Source organism: Urocitellus parryii, chromosome 9 (assembly GCF_045843805.1).
Source record: "Urocitellus parryii isolate mUroPar1 chromosome 9, mUroPar1.hap1, whole genome shotgun sequence".
Taxonomy (NCBI): Eukaryota; Metazoa; Chordata; class Mammalia; order Rodentia; family Sciuridae; genus Urocitellus; species Urocitellus parryii.
This window is the reverse complement of record NC_135539.1, coordinates 63,281,288-63,307,773: the sequence shown is the minus strand read 5'-3', so window position 1 is coordinate 63,307,773 and position 26,486 is coordinate 63,281,288. Positions and strand designations below refer to the sequence as shown.

The 26,486-nt window shown below is 42.2% G+C and overlaps 1 protein-coding gene across 1 annotated transcript; it reads left to right on the top strand.

The window, feature by feature from the left end:
• Positions 1-13,530: 13,530 nt before the first annotated feature.
• Positions 13,531-16,251, top strand: Skida1 (SKI/DACH domain containing 1). The gene has a single exon (XM_026402371.2). It carries the CDS (start codon positions 13,531-13,533, stop codon positions 16,249-16,251), a length of 2,721 nt encoding a protein of 906 aa, XP_026258156.1.
• The last annotated feature ends 10,235 nt before the right edge of the window (positions 16,252-26,486 follow it).

Genomic DNA, 26,486 nt, shown 5'->3' with positions numbered 1-26,486 from the left:
AAAACTCAACCAAAGTATTTTATGATGTAACCTCTAACCCTACTATAATGGGAAAATGTATTTTCACTCTGTGGGTAATATATCTTCTTATAATTTTCTTTAGTCTGTACCCTAGGCACCAAATTTTTGAATTTGCTTTTCCATAATCATTTACCTAAGTAGAAACTGTGAAAGAAATATTTAAAACCACATTTATTCAGAGGTTAGCATTTCTCATATTTATCTCCTTTTCAAATTGAAGTTTTATTTGCCTTTTATTTATGCATATTATGTCTATTAGACCCAGCATTAAAGACTCATATATGTTTATGAGGTATAGAACCTGAGATGTATTTTTATAATGCTAAGACTATATACCCTTTTCTTAGCTCAGATTCTTGACTTTCACAAAGTGTTTAAAATTCTATATTGGCTCTGATGCTAAATTTAAAAAAAAAATAGAATTCATGTATTACTAAACTTTACTGGAAACTATAATCTCATTTCTAAATAAATTAGTTGGAAAACTCAAAAAGGCAAGTTATTATTATCTGTACACTTTCAGATATATTCTCTTTAATATAAAATTTTATATATTTGAATAAAATTTTGTTTTGCTCATTTGGTACCCAAGAGTTTCTACCTTTTATGTGAAAACTTTTATCATAAGCCATATATATTTATGCTAGTTTAATTAAAATACTATAGTATTTCTGAAATTAATTCTGTTATTTACCTTCCAGGAGTTTTGTATCTTTATACATACAAACCTACACATGGCCCCTATAACGATCATGCATTTGAGATTTCATTCAAGGGCATTCATTTCAATTATGTTTTCAGTTGAGATTCTATTAATGGCTTTTGCAAGATTCCATTTAATGAAGCGTGTTAGTCTTACTAGGTGATTTTTTTTTAACTTGCGATAGTGTCTAACAAGTATCTTGTACATAGTAGGATCACAGTTAACATTTGTTTAATATACAATATTGATGTTTAAAAGTTAATTGCAGCCTTGGGCTTTATCCTTCGGAATAGAGTAAAGCAAGTCTTTATTTTACATGTATAATTGAACTAAAATTTCTAAGTAATGACCAACAGAAATTTTCAGTTAAATTGGTTTCTTTAAAGATTTTCAATAATTGAAATTAATGTGCCTGAAGAGTTTTTATTTACCGGATATTTTAGAATTGTCTACATTTGACTAGCCCTAAAATACTACCACCTTTTTATATAAAAGTCACGATTGTATTATAAAAGATTCTTAGAATCAATCATATTTAATATTATTGTTAGATATACTTAATTTTTGCAGTCTAATTAATTTTCAAAACTAAAGTGTGCAATCTAAATTTTAAAATTTTTTAGGAATCAAGGTATAATATTTACTTTAAAAGGTCTGGTTTAGTTAATCTTATGTTTGGCTTGGGAACTAGCTATTCCTTTTGGTATAAAATTGATATTAACTGGTATACTTACATTTTGGGGGTACAATACCATATAATTACCAATAAAAAACAATATCTTGAAAATACTTTTAGCTCTTCTAGGTGTTACATAAAAGCCAAACATTTAATACTTGAAATTTTTTTTTCTATGATGCAGTAATACTTAAATGTGTTACACTTTGACTTTTTAGGATATTGTCAATATAATGTAAGAGTAGGACTATAAAGTCCATGGTCCACTTTTTATTGACACTGAAGATTTGCATCCCTATTATAATTAAAGTGTAATTAAAGTGACATATTTAGGTGTCTGTTTATAGAATACAATAAGATTACCATTTTGGACTTGAAAGAGGAAAATCAGTTTTTGAAATGGAAAAGAACCTTAAAATAAATTAAACATTCAAAAATGAAAAAAAAAAGGAAAGGGAAAGGAAGAAGAAGAAATTAAACTGAATTGCCAAATACTATTTGGACCAAAGGAAGTCACTTTTTAAGATTTAAATGTTTTCCTCTTCAAAAGGGGCCACTGCTTACCAAATCCAGAAACAAGTCCAAGAATATGTTAATTAAGTTCATTGTGTCCTAGAAAGAGTTTGACAAATTCATTTTTTATTCCTTCAATTAACAAACTATTTGTCTAATATATTTTAATTTTAAAAATCTACAATGTATATTTACCTCTTGAAATTGTACAGTACTAGTGCCAACTACCAACATGACCCCATAGGGTGAATCTTCTGAAGCTTACATTTCTGGCGAATTCAACACACAAGCCTCTGATCACTTTTTGTCAGTCTTACTTTACCATGGCGATTGAGAGCCAGAATGTCGGTAATTTCTATATGGTGGCACTTTAGCCCAATTAAAAAAGCAATGATCTTTGGTGTAAGCATAAGTGCAAAATATTAATAATGACAGGATATTAAAGAAGTGTATCACAAAGACTGACCAGGAATGCTCCATGTCCCTCTCTGTCCCCACCCCCATCATGCCCTTTTTTCTGCCCATTTGTTGTTTTTCTCACAAGTACATCCTGACTTGTAACTATTTTTTTTTTTTTACTTTAAATGGAACAAATACCCGAAATAGAAAAAGATGAAAAAAGATTCACCTTTTACTATCAACTACGAGGGGATGTGGGGGGGCGGGGTAAACTTGTATAGCTATTCTAAATATTCAAAGGCTTATACAAAAATGTAAATTGAATATAAAGGGTAAGGGGGGGGACTATGCGGGGGATGGATGAGTGTGGAACAGAAAGAACAGAAAATAATTTTTAACCCCCATTTTATTTTTCTGTTTGAACCTTTCCTTAGCTAGTTTCAAATGACTTCTTAGATAACAATTTCTCTATGAATCTCAAAATAACTCAATGATTTCCAGGAAGAAATACAAGTTTAGAAAAAAGATCTGCTAAATGAAAGTGTTAAAATGCAATCAACTTCTATAACATTTCAAATGTAAAATCACAACCATTACTACCTTTAACTGACTTTTAAGGGGTCTTTTCAAACATGTTATTTATGAACATCATCTATTGACTTTTTCTTGTAATTCAAAACTTGTCAAATGATGTTTTCATGATGACATGTAAATATAATATTCCATTAGAGATCAATTCTAATTGGTTTTTAAAAATCCACCCTGGGAAACACCATAGCATAATACAAGCTTGTAATGAGTATTTTAGAAGAAATTTCCACAACGTCTATTATAAATCTAAGTTGAAATTACTCTCTTGTCCTAGTACGGTTTGGGCCAGACAACTTGAAATTATTTTTTCAGGACCTTTCACGCACGATGACTTTGGTCTTGCCCACAAGAGCACTTGTTGGAAATCTTCATTTTTAAAAACCTCGACGTTTGCCAGAAATATTTTCCCCACATGCCTGACAAAGGAAAAACAAGTAGTTTCATAGATTGGGTTGCAATTATTTGTTTCCATGCGCATTTTAAAGACACACTGGACTTTTTCCCTTTTGAAATTCAATGTTATTTTGAAAATGTATTTCACGTTAAGAAATGAAGTCCTCGCTTTTAAAATTGGACTTCTTGGATACAACAAAGAGCTGAGTAATCACAAATAGGGATAGCAAAACGTGCTTTTCCGAACTCCTCTGAACCCTGACACTCATTTTGCAATCCATACATTTAAAGATCTTTCAAATATTTATATGATAAGCTCTAATTTTCCAAATGCTGAAAAAAATGTTCACTTTCGTCGCTTATCTAGTGATCAATTTACAGACATATCTAGGCTGCTTTCCCTTCTAACGTGAGTTGCAGGCTTGCCCAGCTTCCCTCAATTTAGCGGCACGTTGTAAAGCCTTTCTACGAGGTCTAGAATTGCGAACCCCTCGCTGGCCGAGTCGGATCGTAAAACTTGCAGCGCCCGCCGGGCCCGAGTCTTTGGGAGTTCTGGGAGGCGCAGGTGGGGGTCGGGTTGGGCCGCAGGACCCCTCCCAGGGCAAAGACTAGCTAGCCGAACTGCCTCGCAAGGGCCGAACAATGGGGGCGGCCGGGGAGACGCTAGCCGGATCCCGCTTCCTCCGCCGAGCCCGCCGCGCGCGTGCCCCCTCCCATTTACCCTCCTGTCCGGGTTTTCCCGCTCGCCCGGCCTAAGGCGCCTTCATTCCTCCGCCAGCCCGGGGCCTGGCCTAGTGCTTGCTTCTCAGCCGCCCCCTCGCCGCTTCCCCTCGCGCCCGGCCCTCCTTTTCGACTGCGACCCCAAGGCGTTTTCTTATGCAGCTTCTTTTCTCGCTGCGGCCTTTTTCCCGCTATTTTTTAAGGTATTTTTACAATTTCCCCCTTGATTTTCAAAAGTGGTTGAGAAGTCTCACTTCCAGTAATGCTGATTTGCTATTTCCCTCCGGAAAAAAAATTTCCTCAGGAAATCCCAAACCTAAAAGGAAATACAGCAAATCCAAGAAAACCTTTAACCTTAAACACATCTCTCGCGTTAAAATTAAACGCCATGTTATGTTGTCTAAAACCTGCAAAGCACTATCCCTCCTCTTTTATTTCTTCCTTTAAATACTGTTAAACTCTCCATCGCATGCCTTCTGAGGAGAGGGCAGAGGATGTGTCCGGCAGCACGCAGCAATCAGAGGTTTTATCTTACGCCTCCTGGGACGGGGAAAAAAGTGGAAGGTGAACGAGGGAGCTTCCAGGGCAGAAAAGCAACACAATTCGCTGGGGACGTCGCCGGGCCAAGCGGGGGCGGCGCGCGGGGGCACCCAGGGCCCGCCGGCTCCGGGCAGGGGAGCGGGTCCGCAGAGGGAGGAGGTTTTAAATAGCGGGGGCTGGGAAGCTGGGGGCCCGCGCATGACGATACTTTCCAAGAAAGGATGGGGCAGCGGTGGACTTTACCAGGCTGTCTCATCACACACACCCCCATCCAAGAAAAAAAAAGAAAGTTGGAGGGAGGCGGAGAGAACAGCCAGCCCTATTTCCTCCCCACGACTCCGTGGAAGGGTTGGGGCTGCGGCCGGCTGGGGCGCGGGTCCGGACGGACCAATAGCAGTCAACAGGTCCAGGCCTCCAAGCGCAGGGCGGCCCGCCCCCTCTCCCTCCGTGCTGTCCCCTCCGCCCCCGCAGCCCCAGCTGGGGAGGCCCGGCTGTGCACTACCCGCCCCTCCCGGCCTGGCTGCGGTCGACTCCGCCGGGCCTGGGGGTGGGGGTGGGGGTGGGGGTGGGGCGGGGGTTCCCTGCCGGAGAATCCTCCCGCGAGGCTGGCGACTGGGGGGAGGGGAGGGAACTCAGGGAATGGAGGATTAGGAAGGACTCGAGCTCGGCACGAGCGCGGCCCGCGCGAGGCATCCTGGGTAAAAAGTGGCCGCGCGGCACCGGGAGAGCGCGGAGGAGCCAGGGTCAGAGGTCAGGGCCCTAGAGCCCCTCGTGCAGAGCCCCCCACGTGAACGCAGCAAGCAGGAGGAACCTTTTTGTTTTCGACCGCGCCAGCATGCTCCCCTTTTGACCAAGCTGCTTTTCCCGATCTGCTGGAGGGAAGAGCTCCATCGCAGATCTCCTAACCCCTCCCCACCCCCTCCACCCAACACACATCCCAACTCTACCCTTCCTCTCAACTCTCATCCCAGCCCCCAGTACAGAGCTTGCAATAACGCAGTAAATTTGCTTTAACAACAAGTGGGGGTGGTTGCATTTACTCCTCCCTCTCATTTCTCCTCCCCCTCTTGCTGCGGCTCTTGACACTACTACAAACCAGGACTATAAACATAAACATGTGTCACTGTAACAGGGCAGGTAATATACGGATTTTGAGGTGGGGTGGATGGACGAGGGCTTGGTCGCCGCTTGGGGGGCAGTAAAAAAATCGCGTTTCACGTGTTCTACGGCTTTGGGGCTCACCATCCCCACACACGCCTATCCATTTATATAATGCCGAGGGCACTTGGTCACTTATTCAGCCACACAGACCCACAAAGACAAGCTTGCCGATAGCTAGGGTACCCCAAAGCAAATACATTCAAATACGAATCCCTCTCTTCCCAGCCACCGCTGCCATTTCTTCCATTAGAAAACCGTAGCGTCAACAGTTGAATCCTCTTTCCCTTTAAAATATTCTCTTCCTGATACCAATAGAGCCATTTTTGGACCTAAATTGTACACCGCTTCCTTCCCATCGATAATACCTATATATTTTGTTCGCAGAAACCCCTTTAAACAGCAATAAAGGCTATTTAAGTGACTGAGTTCGAAATCTAGTATGCATAGGTAATTTCTTGGGCTTTGCCTTCATGCATTTAGCAACTTCTGCTGCAAGTTGCTGAGACTGGCCCTGCAGAGATTCGCCATAGCAAGCCTTTACTATTATTATTTAATCTATATTTACACTGCCTCTGAACTTTTATTCTTAGTTCAACAAGCCTAGCAACAACTACTACTTAAGGTAGAGGAAAGCGAATCCTCTCACAAGCTTTTTGGCAAGAAAGGGAGGGAGATACAGAAAAATGTTCAGATGGGGAAATGGTTCCCTTTGTTCTTTCATTGTTTCTCTAGAACTGGTGCATACAAGGACAAACACTTACCTTCTCTTCTTTTTGCTCCAAAAAACAGATGCTCCCATCAGCCTTAAAATACACAATCCACCTTGAAAGTAACTACGAATGTCGAGATAGTTTGTATTCCATTCTTTTTCGCTCTCTGCCCTCTTTTAGCGTAGGATTAAGTTGCCGAGCACGTTGCTGCAAGCTGTAGCCCCCCGCCTTAGTGAATCGGTCACGTTTAGGACCCTCTAAGTCCATCCTAATTCTGCCAGTAGAATTGAGGGTATTGAAGCTCTAAACTTTCAAAAGGAAAGGGGCCTGTAACTCTCCAGAAAACTTAAAAATCCCCTGAAATTTTTTTACTATTGATTTTTGCACCACATTACCAAATAGTATTTACCAAGAAATATTAGATGTTTCTTTGAGGAAAGTTTGTTGTTGGGTTGCTTTTTTGTTTTTTTGTTTTTGTTGTTGTTGTTGTAGTTGTTGTGTTTGTTTTTTTTTTTTTTTTTCAGTTTATAGTTAGCTATGCATTAGACACATGGAGTAAAAGGCAGGTTTGTATACACATTTAGCAGAATGAGTACATTTTCCATAAGGCTTGCTGTACCATGTGTCTTTAAAAAACAAAACACTACTACAACTGAGAAAGAAAGGAAATAGAAGTTTGAATTTAAGTGTTGTAAAATAACTTAAAAAGAGACTTTTTTTGAAATTTATTATTGTAAAAATTGGTCTTTGAAATGAAAAGTAATCTTTCAATTAAAAGACTTAATTTTCACTGTATAATTCCAAAAGAGAAAATAAATTTTTCTGGTTAGTAGGTAGTGTTTAGTGTCCTGCATGCCAGGCACTACAGCCCAAACCTTGTTAAATCTGATTATGATGTGATTTGCTGATGTCATGAATATGAAATGATACTTGTATATCCATAAATTCGAACTTGTGATTTTTTGATCTCCCGCTTTTTGTGTGTTCCCAGTAGCTGCAGCAGTGGAAGACAGTGATTGGCTCCAGGGCTCCTAGAAGGATTTGGGCTGAAGCCAGGGGAACAGAACCAGAGGATTCCCTTTCCAGGGACCATCAGGCAGCTCTTGTCTTGTCTTTCTTTTCTCCCCTCCTGGGTGCTCAGGAGCTCAGCATGGCTCCAGCAGTCCATAGGTAGGCCTCAACACTTAGTGTCATCACTTCAGTCTCTACACATGTGGCCTTCGTGTAAAATAAACACAAACTGGGGCAACCCAAATAAATGGTTGTTCTTGAGATTTGTGTATTATTTAATATATAAAGGTCGAACTCTACTTTCTCTGATTTTTCTCCCTGCATTCAGGATCAATTGTGAAAGGTCCTTGTGTCTCATAAGAAAATATTGCAACAAACAAGATAATTGGGGGAAAGGCGGTTGCAGTAGGAAAAGTGGTTTTTCTTTGATAGTATTTAATTGGAATTAAAAGATTCTTGAGCTGTAAACATTCTTTATTTATTCAGCACACATAAGCAGGCATTGTTTTATCACCATCATAATTATGGTGTCCTTTAAACTGGCTGATAGCAGGAAAGATAAGGAAATGTGCCTGCAGATCATATCAGGTCTCACTCCTTTCTTTCTTTCCTTTCTTCCCTCCCTCCCTCACAGATTCCCCCTACCCCCATTCCTTCCTTGGTCACTAGGGTCCCCCACAGCCCTTGAGATGAGAAAAGCAGGAAGATTGTGGCCTAACCATTTCTTACATCATGAAAGTAATTTGTACCACACTCTAATTTGATGCAATCCATAACCTCCTTGTCTCCTGTTTATAACTGCTTTTTACCTTGCAATATATGTTATCTGAAGAGTTGCCTATTGCTCACCTGTGTAAAATCTCATCCACTAGGGTTTCCTGCTTTACCTTTGTCTCATTTAGAAAGCATACTCTTAGGGCTTTTTCAGAACAAAGCCTCACAAAACCCCTTTACCTCCAAGGATTTGCAAATTTATAAAGGCTGCATTGAATTCAAGATGGGTCAGGGGGCAAAAAAAGGGTAGAAGGTCACTGCATTTTGATTATGGGTCAGTAGACAACATGGCATATACTCTGTGTCCCAAACTTCTGTTAAGAACAGGATTTTTAAATGGCTAAGAACAGAAGGATGGCCCCCTTTGAAAGACTTGCCCCTGATATGTTTGAATGAGACCAAAAAAAAAAAAATTAAGGAAAATATATCAAATTATAATTTAAGTTATTCTTCATTTTAGCCATTTCATCTTCGTCCATTCCCATTTTCCTCTCCCAAAAGTATAGGTGTGATATTAGATAAGTTTAACCAAGAAACTGTTGAGATTTTATTGTCCTGTATGCTCCACTAATTCAACTATATGAGACTTTATTATTATTTTAGACTTCATATTGTAAATATTATACATACCTTTAGTTACTAATAAGGGATTTCTTTTATTCTTCTAACCAGTATACTTACATTGTTGAGGCCTTTGAGATGTTCCTTATTCTTTTCTGTCTGAATTCACTTTGAACAAAATATGCCCAGCAATCACTAAAACAAATGTATATGGTGAAGAGTTAGGTGGTAGGGGTGGGGGGGTGATCCTCATTTAAATTATGTATGTATGGGTGAGAGAGCTTGGAAGGAAAAGGATTATTTTAATGCTCTTCAATACTTTAATTATATGACAGTTGTAGTGTAGAAATGCAAAAGTACTCTTAGGTTTTCCTTCAGGTTTTCAAAAGAACTTTCCCCATTAGTAAACTACTCCTGCAAATTGCTATTGCATTTCCCAGCTAACCATTTAAAAGACTGTAAATGCCGTGTGCATTACTTCGCTCCAGAGGAAAGAGGTCAGACTGAATTGCTATGGTATTTAAACATAAAATACAGTGAAAATAAATCAAAATAGAGCATCTGAAGGTAAATTTAGCACATTCATATGGGATAAGTAAAGACAAATATGTTCAGATCTTCATAGTCCATCACTTTAAAAACTGAAAGTGCTGATTTTTTTACAGTAAATGCAGAAGTAAGTGGACATTAAGAATATATTTAAATCTGTATTTGCTACAGAGGATTTTCCTTGAGTAAGCAGCTTTGTTTTAAAACTAAAATACTTTTTAGAATAACATGTAGATTATGCATTCCTTACTGAGTAAAGGATCATATTTAATTGACAAACTCAATGCATATCGCATACATGCCTAAATTCACAATAAAACCCTGGACTTACAGAGATGGATATATATATATATATATATCTATATATATATATATGTGTGTGTGTGTGTGTGTGTGTGTATACACACACACACATAATACATACATAAATGTTAATTTGGGCATATTCATCCACCTATACACATGCATTATAGAAACATAGAAGTTGATATATTCTTTCTTTAAAAAGAATTTGAATACAGTCCATCATCTGAATTGGGTTCATCTTTGATTGTAGAGCTGACATGGTCAACAAATTTATCAAAGAAAACCCCTGGCTTTTGAAGAATAGTATTTTATACATCTGGATCTGCACACCCAGGCAAAGTAAGTAAATTATTGCATAACTTTAAGCATAATTGATAACAGACACCTTTAATTTTTCATCCCCATTCTTTTGGCCAGCTTTCGCATTAATAATCTAAGCCATAAATGTTGGTAGCTATTGATTGAAATCCCCGGTGTGCATGCAAATCCATCTTAAAGTCCCCTGCCTTTCATGTGTGAGCGCTCAGGGGCCTCTGCTAGATCTTTTTATCGGGATCGACCCCCAATGTGCCTGGAGAAGACCCCGGATATGCTACTTGTGCTGATGGCCACAAGAAAGCTGTCTGTCACATTCTGTGTGTGTGTGTGTGTGTGTGTGTGTGTATGTACATGCAGGAGCACCAGTGCTAGAGCCTTCACACACACACACACACACACACACACACATACACAAATGATAGGAAGTTAAAGGAACAAAAGAATGTGTTAGACAAGAAAAAAAGATGTGTAATAGGAGTATTAAAAATGTATAAGTGTAAAGGTGTCTGAGTGCACATACAGAGACACTGCATAAATAGTATATGTAGACACATTTCCCAAATTGCCTAGTCTTTATTTTTCTCTAATTGCCCTCAACAAATTAATACCTACAGTTTAAGAAAATATTTAATATTCTATTAGTTTTGAAAGCCACATATATTGCCAGTAATTTAAAGGTGGAAAGAGAGGAAGGGAAAGAAGAAGGTAAATTTGAAATGGTTACTAAATCACGTTACTATGTGCAGGAGCAATAGGAGTGTGTGTGTGTGTGTGTGTGTGTGTGTGTGTGTGTATCTAAACAAGAATCAAGAACAACTAAAACTACCTGCCCTCCCCCTAAAAAAATGACGCTCTCGCCAATCTTTTGTAATGTCTTCTCAAAGGCCTTTTTGAGTTTACTATTTCTTAGCTGTTTGACTCTGGTCTAAATCTTAAAGCTGGGGGAGGGGAGAATGGGCGGGGGTGGGTGGGAGGGAGAGGGCTGGCAGTATATAAGTGCATCAGGAGGAATTTTAAAACGACATGATTTTCCCTGGCAATAGACTCTGGTCATTCTATTTTAAAAAACAAACACCACCATCTGATATTCCTGGAAACTTCGCTTTCTGTTTAAACCTTGTGCATTTTGCCTCCTGTGAAAGTGAAAGAGAAAAACGTGGTGTGATAGATCCAGATGCAAAAGAAAGCCAACTCGGTGGATGGTATTAGCTGTGACGAGGCATTGTTCATTGCTGCCTCTCGGTTACGTTTAAAGCCTGAAATATCACGAGATCCATTCAATGATCCTTCCCTCATTCAAGGGACAAAAATGTAATTTGCTGTAGCTCTGATTTCTTGGATGGAAATGCTAGCCTTAGATTTCAAAGGCAAGAACTAGACATCTCGGTTTGTACACACATTGATTAAGTTGAAGAGCGGCGATTACATCTGTGCTGAGTGCAACAGTAGTCCAGGGCTGACTTTTCAAATCCCAACCTCCTGAGTTACAGACTCTCTTAAATAGACTTCCTTAATTTCCGGATGTACTTCTTGAAATTCCCAATTCTCTTCAAAATTCCTGGGAAATTACAAGGAAGATGAAGGGTGGGGGTGGGGAACTATGGCTGAGATTTCATCTTGTCAAGCAAACTACCTTTTTGTGTCTGATTCCTGATTTGGTTTTGGTGTTTGTGTTTGGTTGTTTGTTTGTTTGCCATACCTACTCCTGTTAGCCAGACCAGAGCAGGGAACCTGGAACTTTTGAATGTGAAAAAAGAAATTATTGAGCAATTTTTTTTTCTTGCAGGCTCAGAAATATCCGTTTATTCTTTAACCACACGGATGTGTCTATTTTTGGAGGAAGAAGGAAACATAAATGCCTGAGTTGCATTTGTGCTGTAGTTACAAACACCGAACAGTTAAGAAGATTTTGCCAAATTTTGCAAAGCAGCCAACAAGCCGTCTTGGGATCCTGGTAATAAAAGTGGAAAGAACCTTGCTGTCTTTTGGCAATATTTTGGACATCTTTGAAAACAGCAAACTATGCCTTGATTTGACTAAGAAGAGGTTAAACCATATTGATATTCATCCAAAGTGATTTTGTTGAAGCAGATGCTTGGCTTTCATGGAAAAAATGGGAGTTGTGGAAGATTCACCTAAACTACCAACCAAAAGCATCACAGACCAATGAAATAGCCTGCAACTTACATCAGCACTTTCTTTTCATTGTTGTTACGTAAAACCTCTGGAAGCACCTTGGGCGTTTTACATTTTTCTTTGCTGCAGAAGGAAGCAATCTGTTCCCTGGAATTCTGATCTGTTGTGAACAGGACCGTGGCAAAGGCTGTGTTGGGGACTCTTGGACATCCCGCCTACAATCCAGCCTGGTTAATTGTGAAAAGTGTACACATTTCTGGCTTATCTATGCTTTGTTATGGGTCTGACGTGAAACTACCTCCTCCCCACCCCACCCCCCAGCAGAAAACCGAAATCCAGTTGAATTGTTACACTGTTTCGGAGCTGGAGCCTTGAACTGTTTCCTTGGTTAAATAACTTTGTTTCTGGTTGTAAAAAGGCATTTCAGGGGGGAAAAAATAAGGAAAATCGAGAGAAATTCCAAACGTAAGTCTGTACTGGGGTGGGGGGGTTCACCGCGCGGTTTAACTTTGGAGCTCGGAGCCGGTCTCCTTCCCCACTCCCATAAGGGAAATACCAGGCTATTCTGCACATTTTCGCTTAAGCTCCATTTTCCAAAGGAAAAGTGGGTGGGGTATATCTATTTGGACTTGATAATGTTTTAAAAATGCTTTTCTTTGAAAGGATAATAGCTGTATCGGTAAAGTGCAAATAAAGCAAAAATAGGCAATATTTCTTTAAAGGGGAATATACTTTTTTTTTTTTTTAAGCCTACACACACTGCTTCTGATGAAGTCTGTGAGTCAGGCTGTTTCTGAGCTCCGATAGTTTAATGGAAAGATTTATATACCGACTGTATTATTTACTTTGGGAGGGGAGGTGGCAGTATAAGGGTATGCTAATTAGTAGGAGATTTTGGGGGGAAGGGGTGGAATATCAATTTTTATTGCATCACCTGTCAGGAGTGTCCAATCAGCGTTGGCTTTAGGGGAATTAATTGATGAAGGTGTCTCCGGACGAGCTCACTTCACTCTGTCATTTTATTTGTAGCTAAAGCAGCGGCGGGAATAGCAGCTGCATTTCTTTTCTCTTTCTCCCTTCACATTCCATTATCATAGTGCTCCAATGGAGAAGGAATAGAGGGGCCCAGGTACTGATCTGCATCGAGGACTCAGAGCAACACACTGGCAGATCAGGAACCGGATGGTTTTTTCCCTCTTTTTAAAAAAAAAACGAAAAAGAAAAAAAAAGCAAGAATCAAGTCAGTGTAATTTCATGGGGTTTTTACCCCCAATAATTTTGCCTACAATTTGGCACTCCCTTCGCCGGGAATAACAGTCTTTGTTATTTTATTAGCAGGATGCCTTGAGACACACGCAGCATCTGGCGGAGGATTAACATACATACATGTGTATGTATGCGTCACGTATATATTTACTGCAAATGGTGGGGATCATTTAGTGCCCGAGATGGGAGACCTGAAGTCAGGTTTTGAAGAGGTGGATGGCGTGAGGCTCGGCTACCTCATCATTAAAGGAAAGCAAATGTTTGCCCTCTCCCAAGTCTTCACAGATCTGCTGAAAAACATCCCGAGGACGACCGTGCACAAGCGCATGGATCATCTAAAAGTGAAAAAGCACCACTGCGATCTGGAAGAGTTGAGGAAACTCAAGGCAATCAACAGCATCGCCTTCCATGCCGCCAAATGCACGCTCATCTCCCGGGAAGACGTGGAAGCGCTCTACACCTCCTGCAAAACCGAGCGTGTCCTCAAGACCAAGCGCAGGAGGGCCGGCCGGGCCCTGGTCACAAAGGCGCCGCCGCCAGAGCGCGCCGCCGCCGCCAGCCCCCGCCCGGGGTTTTGGAAGGACAAGCACCAACTTTGGCGGGGCCTGAGCGGAGCCGCGCGGCCCCTGCCAATCAGCGCGCAGTCCCAGCGCCCCGGCGCCGCCGCCGCGCGCCCTGCCGCCCATCTACCTCAGATTTTTAGCAAATACCCGGGCTCGCACTACCCGGAAATCGTACGCTCGCCTTGCAAACCCCCTCTAAACTATGAAACTGCCCCGCTCCAGGGAAACTACGTCGCCTTTCACTCGGACCCTGCTTATTTTCGGAGCCTTCTGTGCAGCAAGCATCCGGCCGCTGCGGCTGCTGCCGCAGCCGCCGCCGCTGCCGCAGCCGCAGCCGCCGCCTACTACCAGGCGTCGGCTGCTGGGCCCCAGCCCAAGGCGGCGGCGGGAGCCGGAGGCCCGGTGAACCTGACCTACCGGTGCAAGCGCAAGCGCGGGGGCTCCAAGGACTGCCTGCTCGCGCCCCACGCTGGCGCTCGGCGCTTGCTGCTGCTGCCCAGATCCTACAAAGCCAAGGCGGCGGCGGCGGCGGCCGCCGCGGCGGCGGCGGCGGCAGCTGCCGGTGCCACTTGCCTGGAGAGGTTTCATCTGGTCAACAACTTCTGCCCGCCTCCCCACCACCACCATCACCACCACCACCACCATCACCACCACCACCACCACCGGGCCCAGCAGCCGCAACCGAATCACCACCCCCCTCACCACCACCGGCCGCAGCCCCATCTAGGCAGCTTTCCCGAGAGCTGTAGCAGCGATTCCGAGTCCAGTTCCTATTCGGACCATGCAGCCAACGACTCGGATTTTGGCTCCAGTTTGTCCAGTTCCAGCAACTCTGTGTCCTCGGAGGAAGAGGAGGAGGAAGGAGAGGAGGAGGAAGAGGAGGAGGAGGAGGAAGAGGGGGGCAGTGGGGCCTCGGATTCCAGTGAAGTCAGCTCGGAGGAGGAGGACTCGTCCACCGAGTCAGACTCCAGCTCCGGCTCCAGCCAAGTGTCAGTGCAGAGCATCCGTTTCAGGCGCACCAGTTTCTGCAAGCCTCCCAGCGTGCAGGCGCAGGCCAACTTCTTGTACCATCTGGCCTCCGCTGCCGCTGCAACCAAACCCGCTGCTTTCGAGGATGCCGGCAGACTTCCCGACCTCAAGAGTAGTGTCAAAGCGGAGTCGCCAGAGGAGTGGAATCTGCAGAGTTGGGCCCCCAAAGCGTCTCCAGTGTACTGCCCGGCCAGCCTGGGGAGTTGTTTCCCAGAGATAAGGAACGATAGGGTATCTGAGATTACATTCCCACACTCTGAAATTTCCAGTACTGTAAAGAGAACTGACCTGACAATTAACTGCCTGGCAGAGGGGGCCTCTTCACCTAGCCCAAAGACAAACAATGCATTTCCACAACAAAGAATACTCGGAGAGGCTAGGAAATGCCTACAAGCTACTCCTACTACACACTGTGCAGATAACAACACAATAGCTGCTAGGTTCTTAAATAATGATTCTTCAGGAGCAGCAGCAAATTCAGAAAAAGATTCCAAAATCCCTCATTGTCCTGAATTTGCTACGGATTTGCCCTCTTCACAAACTGACCCTGGAGTGGATGCAGCAACACTAGGAGCAACTAAAGTGGAGAATCTGTGCACTGACACAGGCGACAAGACATTGTCATTTCTGCACAATATTAAAATCAAAGTAGAAGACAGTAGTGCTAATGAAGAATATGAACCTGATCTTGTTACAAATAAGCTAAAGTGCGAGTGCAATGATACAAAGGGTGAGTTTTACAGTGTGACTGAAAATAAAGAGGAGGACGCCTTGTTAACCACAGCCAAGGAAGGTTTTGCATGCCCTGAGAAAGAAACTCCTTCCTTAAATCCACTGGCTCAGAGTCAGGGCCTTTCATGCACTTTAGGTTCTCCAAAACCTGAGGATGGGGAATATAAATTTGGTGCCAGGGTGAGAAAAAATTACCGAACACTAGTACTGGGAAAACGACCTGTCCTTCAGACTCCTCCAGTCAAACCAAATTTGAAATCAGCTAGAAGCCCTCGTCCTACAGGTAAAACTGAGACACATGAAGGAACACTGGATGACTTTACAGTTATAAACAGACGCAAAAAGGTAGCCAGCAATGTAGCATCAGCAGTGAAAAGGCCGTTTAATTTCATGGCAAATTTTCCTTGTCCACCATCACTCATTATTGGGAAAGATGGGGATTTGTGGCCAGCGTATTCTTTAAACACCACTAAGGATTCCCAACCTCCTCACAAGGCCCATCCTATATGGAAATGGCAGCTGGGCGGTTCTGCAATACCTCTTCCACCTAGTCACAAATTCAGGAAATTTAATTCATAAAAATGTTTTGGAAGATATTTTCTTGAACCATATTACCTTCCTTTTGTTGTAAACTGCACAGGATGGTTTGTACAAGTCCATTAATGGTGTTACATCCCCTTTGGAGTCCTGGTTTATCGCATTTTGAAGACAGAAATCGGATTACTTTTTTTCCATTGCGGGTTTTTTTTTTTTTTTTTTTAAGTAGGGTGGGGGTGGGGTGGGAGAAGGGTTGGTTTACATACCACAGACTACTTCAGGCTAAAGACTCAAGTAAAACTCAGTTATTATGGTAGAGCTGGAACACTTTACTGTTTCAATACTAATAATGCACCGGTACCTCAATTCAACTGCTACAAATAAATGTCAAAAGGTTGAATAATAAATATTACAATGAGCCATTAAGTTTATGCACTAGATTTCAGACCTGAAAGTGTAACTGTTAATTCAGTGAAAGTTTGTTAGGTTACATGGTTACACAGTGAGGTAACAAGAAGTTTCTGTGAGCCCAAAATGTAATTTTCTGGTGCTCTTGGTTGTGGGGTCTCTTTTTCTTTTTAATCCCCTCATTCCCTCTCTCCAAGAATAGTTGCACTTAACTTTTTAATTTTTTTTTTAATGGAAAGATTGGGGTGTGAGTCCTGATTACTGATAAAAAGCTGCCTCATAGAGAATAAGTAAAATATGGGTGGTTCTTTTTTTTTTTTTTTTTTTTGGGTAAAAGATGTGATTTTACTTTTACAGCCCCTCTTTGCAATTGGAAAAGTCCTTTTTGTGTTCTCATCCAAATGTTTTAAATAAGATGACTTACTCTTGTCCTGCTTATCTTGTGTTCTGAACATGACTCTTCAAACTTTCAGTACAATTAAAATATTTCTTTTAATAGCAGGATATTTTATGGTCTAACTCTTCATAGTGACAAAGTAGTAAATACAACCAAGAAAAAGAAAGAGGGGTCAGAGTTATAATACCCCAAATGAAAATGAACAGTTATTTCAGGGCTTTTTGGTACTAGAACTCAGGCACTTGGATTTTATTACCTTATATACTTTTTTCTGCATCTCTAAACTTCTGTTTTCAGACCATCTTGTGTATAGAGCAGGAGAGTTTCTACTGCAAGTGACAATCAGAGGTGACTATCTATATTTGCACTTAAAATCAAAGTAGTTCAACATGCAAATGGCTAGGGTCTAGCCCTTGGTAAGGGCCATGCTGGTGTACTGTGTTGTGATGATGGAAGCAGTAAATCAAAATTATGGAAATTTGCACTGTTGAAAAGCATGCTTTAGCTTTATTTTCAATTAAAAACACTGTTTAAAATTCCTGGTTCCATACATTTCTACTTATTCCAGATTGAAGAATGGTTAACAGGAATGAATGGTTTTGTTGACATTTTCACTTGTAATGTTTTTGCCTAAAAGAAATGCATTTATTGGGTGAAGTGTTTTGTTGTAATAGTTTGTGATGAGGCAGGTCAGGTTCTGTGCCTAACACTGGTGGTTTTTTTTTTTTTTTTCCTAAATAACAAGAAAATTTTACAAACTTGTTAAAAATCAAGTACTAAAAGTTTTAGATTTAAGAAAGTAAAGCAGAGATCAATTGTTGTTTTAAAAGTAGAATCTAATAATTTTTGGTCCATCTCACTTAGTATGACAAATTATGTACCTCATATCCTTGCTATCTTGAATCTAAGAAGTTGCATCTATAGATCATAAATCACAAAGCAAAACAAAACACCAACGAAATGTTTACTGTGTGAATTTAAGTCACAATTTCTCATGGAAATTTAGTCTATTTCCCCCCTTTATCTTTTAATTCCTACTCCCTTTGAATTTTTCCTTTTGTCTATAAATGTTTCAGATAAATCTGGATGGTCTCAGCCCTAATTGCTGTATATGCTCTGTGGTTTTCCTCTTGTAAAGGACAGAAGCTGAGGATACCTGCATCCAAATACATTTGGATGGAGTAAACAGATGCTTTGAACTGTCTCCCTTCCTTTCCTTTTTGAATATTGCCAGATGTAGGTTCACTGGATCGCTTTTTATTAGAATGGTAGATATGGTCAAAGCAAAAATTCAGGGTTGTTATCTTTAAATTCACATTTGTATATAATTCCAAAGACCAGTCCATGTTACAGTTAAAGCCCCAGAAAGCTGAAAAATTGGCTTCTCAGTCTGAGTTCTTTCCTTTTTGAAAGGCAATACAGAATTTAGGTAGTGAGTTGTTCTGAAAAATGAATCTGTAAAAAGTGTGACACACACACTGGAAGTCTGTAATTTCTACTCTAATTACTGCTAAGTCAAGAAAGTTCAAAGTACAGTGACTACTACATTTAGACTAATACTTTCCTTGTTGGCTATGGACTCATTGTCTCTAAATTATAAATTGAGAATATATTTGAAGTCTACAGATCTTGGGTGTTGGAGGACTGTAAGATGGAATAAGCACAAATTAAAACAAATATACCCTATGGAATTTCTGACATAAAATATCAGCCTCCAGCTTTGACACTTGGTCTCTAGCCCTCAGAGAATCAATAGTTTCAGTTTATAAGAGCTGGAGAATGAGCAATATGGAGGCCGAGGCATTCCAGAGTGATACCATCAAAAGGAAAGAAATTAAATAGTCAACACAAATTTCACCCCACAGTATTACTATAAGCCAGCCAACCACAGCAAAACCTGAGTTAGGGCTTCTGTCAGGAAAGTGTACCAAATAGTATTGCAGTATATCCCAAATACAAGGTATTCTTTCAATTGCTGTTAGCCTCTTAGCTATTTTCCCATCCTGCTATGGGAATTATTCTCAGTACAGTTTATTTTATTTGGGTTGTCTTATGATTAATGGAAATAACTAGATTTTTCTAACATGCTATAAATGTCCTATTTGTTCAAAAGTTAAGCCTTATTGAGAGTAAAACAAAAGTTACCTCCATTGATAGATTGCATATTTACATTTAAATATTTTCAGGGAATAGATTTTTTAAAAAAGTTATATGGCTCCAGGGTCATTGATTCTTGTGTCTAAATTAGCTCAACATTCATAGACTTGAGGAAAATGCAGGAAACGCCTCTTTCTCTGACTTTTTGGGGAAACAAACTTGTTTGGTTTCCTATGAAAGTAATTTCCCAGTAACACTGTAAAGTGAAGATTTAATTATTTTTTTAAGAGATGTGTTGGACTTTTTTCCATAGTCAGGTTATCTGCCTTTACAGAAAATGCAGCTTGATTTCCCCCCCCCCCCAACTATTTACTTTTTAGAGTGGGTGTTCCCTTCTACTGGCTTACTTGATTACAGTGGAGTAATCTCAATAATGGTTGTTTATTTCAAAATCAACAACAAGGAGCCACCACTAAACAGCAATAACACAAAATAGATGGGCTAGTGTGTGGATTTTTATCTTGTTCCAGTCTGGGTGACTTTCAATGGTCTAGAAATTCCTCAAAGTTCTAGTCAACAAGACTTGGATTGGGAGTTTCTGCTGATATAAAGAATGATAGTTTTGTTTGCATGCAGGAAGAGATGTAGAAGAAACTAATTCCTCAAAAGCATTTTTTTTCCTTTCAAAGAAAAAAAATCCTCCATGGTAAATAAAATAAATAAAGCATCAGCATCTACAAAAGAAAGAAAATGTGGTGAGTTTTGCTTCACCTTGAAAATAATTTCCTGCTGAAAGAGATGGGAGAAGAGGGATTTCCCAGAGCCAAACTAGGAAGAAGGAGGGAAAAAAAAAAAAAAAAAAAAGGCTCCCAATCAACTAACCTCAGGAAATTGGCAAGGAGGAACAGGGCATCCACCTTAGCGAGTCCTCCCAGTCACCCCAGTCATCCCCAGGATTTTCCCCTTCACTGTAAAGAAGAACTATTTTTAATGCTAGCTTTGGTTTTGGTTTGCTCCCTAGGCCAAAGGGCAATTTGCAAACTCGCCTGGGGGGTGGGGACATAGGGCAGATCGAGGAGGTGGGGGAGGGCTGCATTTTACCTGTTTGGCAGGCCCTCTTTTACTTAAAAAAAAAAAAAAGAAAGAAAGAAAGAAAGAAAGAAAGAAAAAAAAAGAAAGAAAGAAAGGAGGGGGGCCCAGCTATCATTCTTTGCCCATGCCCTAGGCCCCCGCTACTCTCTCGCTCCTTTTCAAACTGTGGCGGCCTCACAAGCTCCTACTTTAAAAGGCCTGAGATGTTTTGCATGAAACCCTCACAATAGGGGTTGAGGGAATTGACAGTTTCAAAAACAAGGCGTTCAGTCCTTTCCAGCTGCCAGGCCGGCTCTCTCGCACCAACTCCCCGTTCCTCTCTGCTGGTGGCGTCCTCTGGAGCGCGCGGCCTCCCCCACCCCTCCAGCCCGAGCTCTGGCCAGCCCCACCCCGCCCCCAGGCTGTGTTTGTAAACAGGGGTCAGTGGTCGGGGCTGCAGGCGCGGGCTTTGGGCCTAGAGGCCTGTAAAAGGAAGGCAGGGGACGACTGAGCGGGCAAGGGGCTTAGGGCTTAGGGCTTCGAGGGGGATTTCGGGGTCCCACTGCCCCTCGCTTACCCCTGGCAGCCGAGTTCTGGGGGCCGCAGTGACCTACGACAGCCCTGGGCTCTCTGGCCCGTGCTACTGACACCAGAAAGATAGTTTAAGTGCCGCCATTTTGCACGGTGGCTAACAAATTTCTTTGTGACTCCCACCCCCACCCACCCAGATCTTGTTCTCCTCCGAACATGTGACCATTTTCCTCCCTGGGACAGAAGAACCTGCACTCCAACTTGTCTAGCCTAGTCTCCTGGTCAGGCGGGCTCAAGGCCCGGAACTGAGGGCTGCAGGGCCTGGGCCTCCTCCCCCGGCCTACCTTCTAGGACTGGAACGCCTCTCCTCACTTTGTACTCCTTTTGTGTGTCCTGAAGTCACCTCCTATCCCGGCACACGCACAGGCCGACTAGCTCTTTCTCACCTTCTCAACCAGCCTCATCTCTCCCTGCGAGGCAAATGAGGCCCAGTTCTTTGCTTTGGGTAGAGGGCTAGCCAGGCCTCCAAACTGAGCGTGTGGAACCTGAGTGGCAAAGGGACAGGGCTTCCTATGGGCCAGCCTGGCTGCGAATATTTCCTGGGAATTGGCCCAAGACCAGAGACCTAGAGTGTGGTGAGGGCGTTAAAGCACTAGCTGGGTCCAGGAGAAACTCCTAAAGTGAGAGAAACCTGATGGGGTATCGCTTGCTTTCCTTGATGCCATGGTTCTTGTCCCTTGGAACTTCTCTCTGTGCATCTATCTGCAAGTGGAATGATGACCTGGAAACGGGAAACGGGAGACAGTGACCTGGAAAACCACCCTCAGTTCGGGAGGTTGGAGTGCAGCAATGCAAACAAAGCTGCTACTGGGAGAGGGGGAAACAGAGGTGCACTGCAGATAGGTCACAGGAAAGTGCAACAAGCTTGTTTTCCTGGGTGTTTAAAATGCGGCCCTAGTTGTAAAGTGTGTGAAATTACGCACTGGTCTCTTAAAGAGTGCCTAATTTATAGTAAATAGCAAGGTCTTTGTAAATGGCTTTATTATGTTGTTTCTTGTTAATTGTTGAGAAAATCCCCATTGTTGAGTGTGAAAGGCTTTATGAGCTAACCTGGTCCTCAGCGCAATCAGAGGGCAGTAAAGGGCTGCTCGGCCTCCAAAGCCTCGCGCGGAAGCTGGCGCCGGCCGAGAGTGCCGCGGGGACCTTTGGAGATGCTGCCTCAGCCTGGAAAGAAAGTGGCAAGGCTTTCCAGGCTTTAATTAATGAGAAAGCGTGTTCTGAACTCGCGGGTCCCCAAGAGCAGCTGGCTGAGTACGGCGCGGGGAATCCGGCTGGCCGTGGCGACCCTGGCGGCTAAGGCTGCGGGGAGGCGGAGCGGGCCGGGCTCTCCTCCCGGGTCACAGCCCGTAGGGGGTCACGCCTCGACCGCAAGCCGGCGGGCACCGGACGCCGGCTTGAGCCGCGCTGCGGTGGAATCGGATCTTGGGCTTTGTCTGGTTCTCCAACCGCGTGGAGCTCGGGCTCAGGCCCGTTCCACTATGTTTGCAGACCCCCATCCCCCAAAATGCCTGCCGGACCGGGGAACTGGAGGGTCTAACGGGTAGAGCAGGCTGCGCGGAGAGCTCCAGGCCCCTGCCTGGGCCTCCTCATCTTTTGTTTAAAGCGCTCTCTTCTTCCCTCCCTCTTTTTCTCTTTCCTTCTCTCACGCACGGACGGACACACACACACACACACACACACACACACACACACACACACACAGTCTGTTAGAAACCTGAAAGGGACTCAGAAGACAGGAGAAATAAGAGGAAGGGTTTTTGGTTTTGTTTAACAAGAAAAATAATTTCTTGAGTCTAAGATAAAATATTCCTATCCTCCTTTCCTATCTCTTCCAGTTCCCTTTCCAGCCAGCTGGGAGACCCGGAAGGGAACGGGCAAAACCCGACAGGCGCTGGGTTCTTTGCATGAACTTTGAGGAAAAGATTTGGCTTAGTCCTGCAGACCTGCAGAGAGTGCCTCCCGGGGCTGGGCCCCCGCGGCCTTTCACCGGACTTAAGACCCGGCTGGTCGCTGGGGGAAAAGCAGCCGCCGCCTCTCCGCAGCCTGCGAGCTCGGGCACTGCAGCTAGAAAGAAGAAAATTTCTTGAGCCTACCCTGATGGAAGAAAATCTGGGTTAGGTGGACTGTGTGTGAGCGTTTGGACATTAGCTAATGCAAATCACAAGGAAATGTTAATACCAATCAGAAAAACCTGTATTCGGCTAGCTTCTCTTTTAAGATAGCCTTCTGCTTGCAGCACTCTCACTCTCACCAAATTAGCTATTACGTGAAATCCCCCTGGGTTTAAAGCACTTGTTTCGCGGATTCGCGTACAACCCATATTAACTATGCACTTTCTGCTATTCCTCTTGTGACTGTCCCTGGTTCTTCCTTCTTTGCGGAGAGTATGATGCATTTTATTTTAGCCCAATCGATGCGTGCAAATACTGGGATAACACAGCCCACACATCTGCGGTGGAGGCTGTTTTCAAAATTGAGTTTAGGGATCAATACTAAGTCGAAATGCTCCAAATTGCACGGATTCGCCAAATTCGAGCCTTGGGCTCCCACGCCCCTTTCCTGACTGATTAACGCACTCACAGGCTATAGCTGTGTGTCTATCCTTCCTGCCTCTCAAAACAGGATGTTTTCATCCAGTGTATTTGGCTTTCCCTAAAGATCACTCCGGTTTGCTTGGAAAAACACGACCCCAAAACGTGTGGTGTTAAACCCTTGTCAATGGCTTCCATGTGGGTCTCTCGGTCTCTTCACACGTCGATTGCTGTCTGCCACCACCCCCCTTTATTTTCCTAGGACCTAACAGTAGCACCTAAAAGTGCCATAGTGGGTGCTCCGAAAACGTTTGCCCAATTTAAATATTTTATTGGCGAGGGAGTAACCACTACTTGTCTCCTAGAATGACATTTAGAGCTGAACTGTTTGGGTAGGAGCACATCCAGCTCTCTATTCTTTTGCAGCCCTCAGCTGCGAGTAGACTGGTGTCTAACTGGGGGGAAGGGCAGTGGTTGTCCTCTTGTTGCAAGGGACTACTTTTAAGGCCAAAGAGGAGGTGGTGAGGGGAGTTAATTCGAGCTGATATATCTGTGTATATGTGCCTGCGTGTGGAGTCTTAGTATCTATTAAGGAAATACCTCAAGAATCTTGGATGTTGAAGTAACCTTGTTCTTTAGCTCCTGCTGCCTAGGTCTCCCTTCAGGTTAGAGAACTGGAAGATAGAAAACACTGGAGAGAGAGAGTGGCAGGCAGCCTTGAAGCTCTGCAGTAAGATCCAGTTATTCATCTAATCAGTGTATGTTTGACGCTTTTGGGATGGAAAAGGCTTAGTAGTCAATCGACTTAGACCCTAAAATATTGCCAGTCTAGCAAAGAGCAACTGCTCACAGGTCTGCAAAGGCCCTCCCCAACCCAGCTGTATGTAAGGAAGGGGAGGAAGCAGAAGGGAAACCATATGAGTGGCCTGCCTTTTTCCTCAAGCCACTAAAAAACAAACAAACAAACAAAGTCAGAATTCTCCTGAAGACTGGGCTATTGGAAAAGCACATGTAGGGCACCGGAAGGCTGGAATACTATTTCCATTGTTAGTGATTGCCTTCTTTAAGATCAGTTTGTTAGCTCTAGGAAAAACACAATACTTGTGATAAGTGATGAGCAGTAGAAAGGAAAACCACTATGGAAGAGAGCCTGTGTGGGAGTTTAGGCAGCTGCCCTTCCCCTTTCCTATGAAAGTTAGATATGACACAAATTTATAAGAGATCCTTAGGCTAAAAGTTGGTCAGTAGGCCTTTGGATCTCTGAAATGATCTGAAAGAGCCTAGATTCTTGAATGTCTCAAGAATAAAGGCAGATTTTACTTTCATTCCCCTCAAGTCACTCTTTCTCTTTTTTTCCTCCCTTCAAATGAAATCCTGATTGTCATTGGTGCAAATATAAAAAATCATTTTTCTTCCTCTATGTTGGGTCCAAATATGCAGACCAATAGATGGATAAGCTTTGAGATGTCTTATTATTACATTCATCAAATTAAGACCTGCAGGATATAGTAGGAATTGCCATGAATATTTTATTTACCTTTCTTCTCTTTTCCCCTTATTTTCCTTTTTTTTTCTCTTTTCTCACTCTCTCAGCTTCTCTCCTTTCTCTCCCTCTACCTAACCCTTGCACCCAGGTAAAGGTTACATTGGGAAATAACTATCTCCAGAGTTGGAAAGGGGGGAAGAGTGGGAACTTAATACTAAGAGAGGCAGTCTGGGATCCTCCAGTGATCCTGAGCTTCCTTGCAAGGGTGAAGGGCCAGGGCTTCTCAGCCTCTTGTCCTGTATGTGTGGAGCTATTCTGGTTAGACTACAAAAAACAGTGTGTATCTCGAGACCAGGAGAGCTCCACTCCATAAACACATGGCTATGGTTTTAACATGGAGTGCACTGCCAGATGCAAATATACAGAGATGCTTTTAATTTTATTCCAAGTGTTATACATCATGTGGCAAATTGGTCTTCAGAAAGCTAATTTTTACTTTTTTTTCTGTTAATAATAAAGACTTAAACATTTATGATTGAAAATTAAAAAGAGTAAGCATCAACTACCAGTGTTTCTTATCTGATTTTAAAAAGGGAGGTGGTACTCTTTTTTTTTTCCTAAAAAAGGAAGTTTTGTTCTTGTTGTTTCTGTTTTGTTTGCTTTTTGCAGGTGCTGGAGATGGACCCCAGGACCTGGAGCATAGGAGACAAGTGCTCTACCACTGAGCTACAATCCTAGCTCCCTATAAAGACTTTTAAGTGGAAGAGCTTAGTTAATATTTGAATTGTCCAGTTCATATCATTTTAAGAAAATAATTAAAACACTTTAATCCTTGTATTGTTTTTATCCTTCGCATCTTTATGTGCCATAAACTTCAAAGTGAATTAGGAAATTAGTTGTATGTTCCTGCCATATTCTTTAGAGAAACTACTTCTGAAATAGCTATTTTCTCCAAAATATCAACATTTCCTATTGCTATATATATTTCACTCTGTGTTTGTAAGATTATAATTAAATAGGAGAAAACCAAACTTATTTTGTAGAACTTAAGTTGGAAGGAAATATTATTTATTTTGAAGACTTGGGTTACTAGGGTTTGTAAAAATCTTGTCCTCTAGCTGGTTTATCTGAATAGGATCTGATCCTATACACATGAGGGGTGCATATAATACCCTGACACAACAGAAGGATTTCTAGATGAATTGGAAGCATCCTGATTGTGAATTCCCTATCCTTTCCTGTTTGAACCATTACTTTAGTGTACACTACAAGGTTGATTTTAAATGTGATCTCCTTTTTTTTTTTTAAGTGCAGAAGTCATTATTAAAGAAAAGAAAAGCAGGAAATCTTTTATAAATACTGTTAGGACCATTGATCCCAGTTACCTGCTATAATGTGAATGGAATCATTATGGCTGTTCCCATTGACACGGTTTCCTCATTCAGGATCCTGGCCAAAGGAATAGCATGTCAATGTGTAAAATTCTAGCCAAAGATAAGCCATTACAATGGAAATCGCAATGTGCAAAGTCTCATTGAAGCCAATGAAATTGAGTGTAATATCCATACAGCATTCTCATCTGCTTGCTCCAGGATTTAGTATGCAGCTCTGCATTGAAATGAGATTATGCATATAAAACGCCAATGTAGAATACACTGCCCAATAAAACATTAGAGAGCAACTTAAAGCCGTATAC